The sequence below is a fragment of the Styela clava genome, chromosome 12, assembly GCF_964204865.1.
Source record: "Styela clava chromosome 12, kaStyClav1.hap1.2, whole genome shotgun sequence".
NCBI classification, from domain to species: domain Eukaryota; kingdom Metazoa; phylum Chordata; class Ascidiacea; order Stolidobranchia; family Styelidae; genus Styela; species Styela clava.
Window position 1 is genome coordinate 602,693 of NC_135261.1, and position 8,606 is coordinate 611,298.

General features: G+C 40.7%; 2 protein-coding genes across 2 annotated transcripts; both read right to left on the reverse strand.

Annotated features, from left to right (window-relative positions):
* Positions 1-1,643: 1,643 nt before the first annotated feature.
* LOC144430405 (uncharacterized) lies at positions 1,644-2,411 on the reverse strand. The gene has a single exon (XM_078118339.1). The coding sequence runs from the start codon at positions 2,409-2,411 to the stop codon at positions 1,644-1,646; it is 768 nt and encodes a 255-aa protein (XP_077974465.1).
* Positions 2,412-2,467: 56 nt separating this feature from the next.
* On the reverse strand, positions 2,468-7,069 carry LOC144430406 (uncharacterized). Its single transcript, XM_078118340.1, has one exon. The coding sequence runs from the start codon at positions 7,067-7,069 to the stop codon at positions 2,468-2,470; it is 4,602 nt and encodes a 1,533-aa protein (XP_077974466.1).
* Positions 7,070-8,606: the final 1,537 nt, after the last annotated feature.

Consider the following 8,606-nt stretch of genomic DNA (forward strand, 5'->3'; position numbering starts at 1 on the left):
CCTATGGAAAGGATTGCCATTGATTTTCTTGGAACATTGTCATTGACTTAAAATGGCAACAAACACATTTTGGTTCTATCGGACTATTTCTCTAAGTGGGTAGAATGTTTTGCTTTACCAAATCAGCGAGCTGACACCACTGCTGATGCCTTGATTACCCAATTCTTTTCGAGATTTGGGGTATCAAGAATTATCCACTCAGATCAAGGAAGAGACTTTGAATCCAAATTATTTTCCGAGATGTGTAACTTGTACGGGATTCAGAAGACTCGAACAACTCCATATAATCCCCGTTCAGATGGACAAGTTGATCGTTTCAACAGGACTATACAACAAATGTTGAAAGCTTTTGTAAATGAGAATCGAAATGATTGGGACGACCATCTCCCATATCTTTGCATGGCATATCGCTCCACTGTACATGATAGTACAGGATATTCACCGAACAAGTTAATGCTTGGACGAGAAATCGAGATGCCTGTTGATGTTATGTTTGGCAAACCAGAGTCATCTACTCATTCTTGTTACACTGAGTTTGTCGAATGGTTTTCATGTGCAACTGAAAAAGCTTTTCTTCATGCTAGGCAACATCTAAATGCTGCGGCAACCAGACAAAAGCGAAATTTTGATCTTGGTGTTAAACCTCTTACATTCCAGAGAGATGAATTGGTGTGGTACTATTATCCACCTAAGCATCGCAAGCTGAGTATTCCTTGGATTGGACCTTATCGAATTGTGGATTGTTTACCTAATCACTTGTATAGGATTCAGAAGAATTCGGGAACACGTTCTCGAATTGTACAAGTTGACAAACTGAGACCTTTCCTTCACGAAGTTGAAGAAGATAATGATATTGATTTAACTGGATTTGACATTTTACCTGATGTGGAAAACAATGAGCAGATTGCTCATGATATATTTGAAGAATTTCCTTTCTCTTCAAGACCAGACACTGTACCAGAAGAGGTTACAGTCGATGCGAACTCTGATGATGGACAACGTACTAGGTGTCACTTTTGGGACCCGGAAATGATAAGTCGATTTGCCAGACTCGTTTTATTGAAAGTATTCAAAACGGTTGACTAAAATACAAATGAAATAATTAGCACCAAATAAATCAAAGACAAATGATACAGAATATAAAACTAATACTTACACAAAACAACTCCATATAACAGCATAGTCCCAAAACGACAGATATACAACCAAGGTAAAACAGTAACTATAAATGCAATACCATACGAGCTGTAGACATGCAAATATCATAATGTTATATCGAACGATTCGAAATACAGTATAAAAGAAGACTATTGAATGAATTCAAACTTCAACGTTATAAAGGCGATGTAATCTTAAGCTGCCATAACAAGAAATGAAATCCTAAACTGCTACCACCAGAAATGCAATCTTAAACATCTTGCTGAGCTTAGGGGACGATAATAAAATAAATACGTAACACGATAACACGTGAAAGAGAAAAATGCGACACGTCGAATACGAGAAAACAACACAGTAATGATGACGACGACGAGATAGCGATAATCATCACGATGACGATGTACAACTGAAGGAATCCTAACTAAACTAAACTTTAGGACCACCCGGACTGCCGACAAAGCCACCCCATGACTATCCGCAGGAAGTCATTCTTCTAGGAGGCAGATTTTCGATGCGGGTCGAATATGTATGCCATTTATAGTTTTAACCGCGACAGTTCGGACTCGTCCGTCAGAACCAGGGTAAATTTGAATAACACGACCAAGTTGCCAACTTCCTCTCGGTGCAACGGGGTCAGAAACGAGCACCAGATTTCCTTTTTGTAAGTTTCGTTGTTCCTTCCGCCACTTACATCGTGTCATCAAATTCGGTAGGTAATCTTTTCGCCATCTTCTCCAAAACTGATTACAAATAGCTTCGGTTTGCCTCCATCGTTTTCTGTAGCATAATTTCATCACGTCTGAATCCAGTGGAAACACTTCGGCCGAATGCCCTTTCAACAAACAATTTGGTGTAATGGCACTAAAGTCGGTTGGTTCGTCGCTCACTGTTGTAATGGGTCTACTATTCATGATGTCGGTAACCCTCGCAAAGGCGGTCTTCAAGACTTCGTCGGTTACACGCACATTCCCCAGAACTGCTTTCAAAGCACGCTTTGCGGACTTTACTAATCTTTCCCAAACGCCACCAAAATGGGGAGCGTAAGGTGGAGTGAAATGCCATTCAATATTGTGTTTTAAGCACAGTTCTGCCACGCGAGATTCATCTATCGAGTTAAGGACGGTTTTCAGCTCTCGGGAACCACCAACTATATTTGATCCGTTGTCCGACCATATTTGGGATACAGGTCCTCGTATCGCAATGAAAGACAAAAGTACACATATGAAGGAATCAGTATCCATAGTCCATGCCATCTCAATGTGTACAGCTCTCATTGAAAGACAACAAAACAAACACCCCCATCGTTTCTCTAAAACCCTGCCTCTCTTTGTTTGGATCGGGCCGAAGAAATCCAGCCCGACATTTTCGGTCTTGCTTCAGTAACACGAACTTTGGGCAGATTCGACATCAGTGGGGTTCTGCAACTTGCTCGGCGTCTTTTACATTCCCAACAATTATCAATTATTCGTTTGACAAGTTTTCTCCCTTTTATATGCCAGTAGCGCTGTCTTAATGCGCTAAGCGTGGCCTCTGGACCGGCATGTGCGAGTCGAATATGAGCAGCTTTCATTATCAACCATGAAATTCGACATGGGCAGTTCGAATCACATTTCAAACTTGAATACGGCAGTATAATAGGATGTTTCGAACGCAGTGGGATATTGGCATTTTCAAGACGGCCCCCGACGCGGATCACTTGTCCATCGAAAAATGGCGTCAGATTAAGTAACGTTGATTTTGATGATAAATCTTCTCGGTTAGTTATGCATTTGCGCTCCACGCGGAAATGCTTGTTTTGAGCAGAAACTATCCAATACCGGCCCGCGAGTTCCAACTGTTTAGGAGTCACAAGTTGAGCTGGCAGCGGGCTATACGTCGGACATTTCACAGAAAGATTCTTAAAATACCGAGCTGCCAACAAAACCACGGCAGTTCGTTTGCATAAGGAAAACCACGAATCAAAACGTTCGACATCGACGACCTTTTCGATTTCCGAATCAAGTACTCCATCGCTGTTATCCGTAGTTATAAAACAATCTGCTAGTATGCATGTTTGATATTTAATCTCTTGGTCGTGGTCGTCAACTGCACGTAACGCTATCTGGCTTGGCCAATCACTTTCAGGCATGAGCAAAAACTCTGGTCCATGTAGCCATCGATCAGAATTTTCTAGAAATTTGGAAACCGTCATTCCCCTAGTGCAGTAATCAGCGGGATTCTGTGCTGAGTCGACGTACTTCCATTGGTGTGGCCGAGTGTGATCGAGTATTTCGCGAACGCGATTGGCTACAAATGTTTTAAATCTTCGAGTTTTATTTTTTAAATATCTCAATACACAAGTCGAGTCGGACCACATATGTACGTCGCCTAGTGGAAGGGATAGTTCTTTTCGGAGAAAATTTAACAATCGCACGGCCAAGAGAGCACCTTGCAATTCTAAACGAGGCACGGTCATACCTTTCATAGGTGCGACTCTTGCTTTAGCCGCGATAAGACTACACTGAAAATTCTCCCGGGAATGCTTCGATATTATGTATGCTACCGCACCATATGCCACTTCTGATGCATCACAGAATATATGAATTTCATACGAGGAACTTTCACATTTAACACCTTTAAATTGACGTGGAATCGAAAAACTCTTTAAACATTTCAGCGAATTTATCCAATTTTCCCAACACTTCAATCTCTTATTATCAAATACTTCGTCCCAAGCTAAGTTGTCACGCCAACATTCCCGCAGTAATAATTTGGCATACAAAATGATTGGTGCTACAAATCCTAATGGATCGAATATTGAACTGGTTACACTAAGGGCCTTTCTTTTCGTGGTAAATTCAGTAAATTTCTGGTGGTCGAATATAAAGCAATCCTTCTCGATGTCCCAATGCAAGCCCAGAGCTTTTCTAACAGGTAATCTGTCCAGATCTAAGTCAACATTAGTGACGACACGTCCACTGGATATTTCACGTAAAACCGATTTAGAATTCGAAACCCACTTGGTCAAGTTGAATCCTTTATCGTGTAACATCTTAATCATATCTTTAGCTGTCGATACCGCGGAATCAACATTCCATTTCGAAGTAAGTAAATCATCGACATAAAAGTCTCTATCGGTAGTTAATATTACGTCTCTAGGAAACTTGTTTCTACTATCGTACGCAGCTCTCTTCAAACAAAAGTTTGCGACATAAGGTGAATCCACAGCTCCAAAAATACGAACTAAGAATTTATACACATCTGGCCGTTTGGTTGAAAAAAGGTCTTCCGACCAGAGAAAACGTGCAGAATCCGTATCATCTTCCGGCAATCGAATCATATGAAACATGGCTTCTATATCGGCGCTTATAGCGATTGGTCTTTCCCGAAAACGTAAAAGCACCCCGACTAGATTATTGATCAAATCGCGCCCGGACATCAATCGACTGTTCAGACTGACGCCGCAGCAAGTAGATGCCGCGTCAAAAACAATTCTTAGTTTATTTGGCTTTTTGGGATTTTCAACGCCATGATGAGGCAGAAACCAAGTTCGAGGACCGCGAAACGCCTTTTCATCTGAAGTTAGCTTACGCACCCAACCCCTTTCAATATTCTTTGCCATTTCTTTACAATATAAGTTTCGCAAACGTTCGTTTCCTTGGAGTCGTTTTCTGAGATTTTCGAACCTGTTAAGCGCTACGTGTTCGTTTTGCGGCATTTCGCAATTTTCATTTCTCCACATAAACCCAACCTCGTAATGACCGTCGATAAATCTAATTTTTCTTTCCATCAAATTATCAGTTTGTCTATCTTCAATCGACTCGCTACGGGTCAAATTGTACGCCGTGCCTACAGCTTCAGTGGACCAAAATCGCTCAACTTGTTCTTGCAGCATGTTATACTGGTCACGCAAATCACAACACAGCATATTTGAAACAGTTTCATCTTCATTAGTCGGGCCTGAAGACCCGATCAAAGTCCAACCGAGAGGAGTTTTAATACCCACTGGTTCATGTTGCTGGCCGACTCTACGTTCAAGCTGGAAATGCGCCAAGGGATTATCGGCTCCGATTAAAATCATGGCTTTGTTCGCTTCAATGTCGGTTAACGGAATATCCTGCAGGTGAGTCATATTGTGATCGTTCTTAAGGATTCTAGCTGGATGTGGTATGCGTGACTCGACCACAAACACGTTGCTTAACATCAGAATTTGACCACTCTCGTCGTGAGCAGATCGCACCGACAATTTCACCACCTCCGTATTTTGCGAAACGCCCTTATTGCATAAGGTGTTAATGGTTAGACACCTAGGACTTCCTTTCAAACCAAGTTTTTGTTTTAATTTGGGATGTATTATTGAGATTTGACTGGCAGAATCTAGAACAGCGATAGCATATTCAGAGGATCCCAATGGGCCTTTTACTACGACTGGCAAAAGCTGAAACTGAACACCATTAACGCCTGAAACATGAGAATTGGCAACGCCGCTCATATGAGGAGGGAGATCAGGCTGATTGTTATCACTCAATCTATTAGGAACGACTCTCAAACCATGGATGGCTGAATGATGCTTACCGGGACAAACACGACACATATTGCGGAACCGGCACGAAATAGCTAAATGTCCAGGTTCGAGACAGTTAAAGCACAGGCGTGAATTTAGTAGAAATCTTCTTTTCGTGTCATTGGCACTAAACCTGAAGCTATCGCAGTTACTTAAAGAATGAAAACCATTGCAATAGAAACATTGCATTCGCGGTTGTTCGAGCGGCTGATTTGAATGACCCGATAAAGGGTATACCACATTCTTCTTAGGAAATGCCTGTCTGCGATCGTCACGATCTATTTTAGTACTGAAAAGATTTGGTGAAAAAGGATTTCCTAATTCCTCGCATCGTTCCCACAACCACTGCTCGAAGTCCAGTAAACTCGGCATTTCGTCGGCACGAATCATATCAGTCACAAACTTATTCCAACTCGAGGTCAGTTCTGCCGGAATTCGCATTGCTGTCTTTCTAACATTTTCAATACTATACAAATCTGCAAGCAATCGCATTTTCTTCAAATTTATCACAATGTCGCGAACTTCAGAATGAAAATCGGATATTTTTCGGATACTGAATTCTGTTACTCGTCTACCATCTACAACCTTCTCGAGAAAGGCCCGAGCAATCGTCACCCGTTGGCCGAATATATGTTTCAATTCACTCAACGCGACAATATAATTACTTCCCACCGTGCCTAAGCCATCGACATGTCGTTTAGCCACCCCCGTCAAAGACGCGACTAAGCGAACCATACGCGAACCGTCGTCGTCAAGAGAACTGTGTACATTATCAAAAAATAACTCAATAAAGTTTGGCCATTCTAGGGGCGTTCCGCTAAAACTAGGAATCGCAATCGGCGATAAATGGTGCTGGGACAATATTCTAGAATTCAACTGTAATGATAACATAGTTTGTTCCTCTACTGACATATTAAAAGAATTAACAGAAAATTTACCAGACTGGTTAGGTTCCAAGTGGTCAATCCACGCGTCGACTGCTTCTTGTGGTATGAGCATTCTGTTTGCAGGAGACGGGCGTTTGTAAGTTCGTGCTGTCGGGAAGTGCAATTCTTTGGTCTTTTCTGAATTTGTTGCCACTTGACTCTTCGTCGGAACAAAAAAGTTCGCTGCACTTCGTCTGCGTGTTGACTCTAACGGATATTCAATATTGACGCCACGGAAGTTATCTTTAGGCATCTTTTTGGTAGCCAATTCAGTCTTTTCTTGTTCAATTTCACGCATAAGTTCGTCAGCTTGGCGACGTGTTAGATCTGCCATTCGTTCTTTTTCGTTTATGTCTCGACGTTTGGTATCAAGGCGACGCTCTAGTGCTGATATTTTATTGCGAATGGTATCTTCTTCTGTGAGAAAGTCTCGTTTAGCCATACGTACAAGAGAATCGGCTCTTTCTACCTCTCGTTCTTGCTCAAGTTGCAATCTCTTCAGTGATTCAACACTGCATTTGCTTGTATTGGATTCGACAGACCCGTGATCAGAAACGATCTCCTCGTCAAGGTAAGAATTAATTCTGCTTTCAATTTGATCGATTTTCGATAACATCATTTGCCTTCCAGTTTCATATTTCTTCAAAACATTTGGATTACGGGTAGTCGGAATGAGTTTATCCATCACTTGGTCATAAGCAATTCGTTTAACATGAAGTTTAATTTTAAGATCAGTAACGATAGAATTTTGAGCATTTTCAGTAATCGATTTTGAAATTCTGTCGCACAAACCATTTAGTTCATTTTGTAGTCGGACTCTTTCGTGGCATAATACATTGCGTCCAATAGTTTCAGAGTTACCGTCGTCTGTTTCCGCGAGAGGAACTGCAGGCGAAGAAGAAGCTTCTCGTCTATTCAAATCTTGTGTAATTGATTCATCTGCTTCGTTCATCGTCGTCGCAAGGAGATTTGTTCAACTTTGTCACTTTTGGGACCCGGAAATGATAAGTCGATTTGCCAGACTCGTTTTATTGAAAGTATTCAAAACGGTTGACTAAAATACAAATGAAATAATTAGCACCAAATAAATCAAAGACAAATGATACAGAATATAAAACTAATACTTACACAAAACAACTCCATATAACAGCATAGTCCCAAAACGACAGATATACAACCAAGGTAAAACAGTAACTATAAATGCAATACCATACGAGCTGTAGACATGCAAATATCATAATGTTATATCGAACGATTCGAAATACAGTATAAAAGAAGACTATTGAATGAATTCAAACTTCAACGTTATAAAGGCGATGTAATCTTAAGCTGCCATAACAAGAAATGAAATCCTAAACTGCTACCACCAGAAATGCAATCTTAAACATCTTGCTGAGCTTAGGGGACGATAATAAAATAAATACGTAACACGATAACACGTGAAAGAGAAAAATGCGACACGTCGAATACGAGAAAACAACACAGTAATGATGACGACGACGAGATAGCGATAATCATCACGATGACGATGTACAACTGAAGGAATCCTAACTAAACTAAACTTTAGGACCACCCGGACTGCCGACACTAGGCGAAGGCCTAGATATTTGGATGATTACATTTGATTTGACTGTGATAATACTTTTATCAAGTTTTTTACAATTGAATGTTTTGATTTTAGATAGACATTTCATTTGAGTGTACAGTTCTTTACAGTTTCTTCACATTTTTATGGATTTTCAATTTTGAAAATGGAAAATTTCTCTGTAATTTCCCATCTGAAAAAGGGGGAAGTAATGAGACGACCACGTCTATAACTCTGTTTTATTCTGTATGCTCATATTTATTCTTACCACTTGAGTCAATAGTGAGCAGCTGAGTATCTTTCCTTTTTAGCTGGTTTGTCAGAGTGCCGGCAGTGTGGAATTTCCTCTGTGTTTTAGGTTAACATTATAGTGTTTTAGTGCCGTTAATCTGTA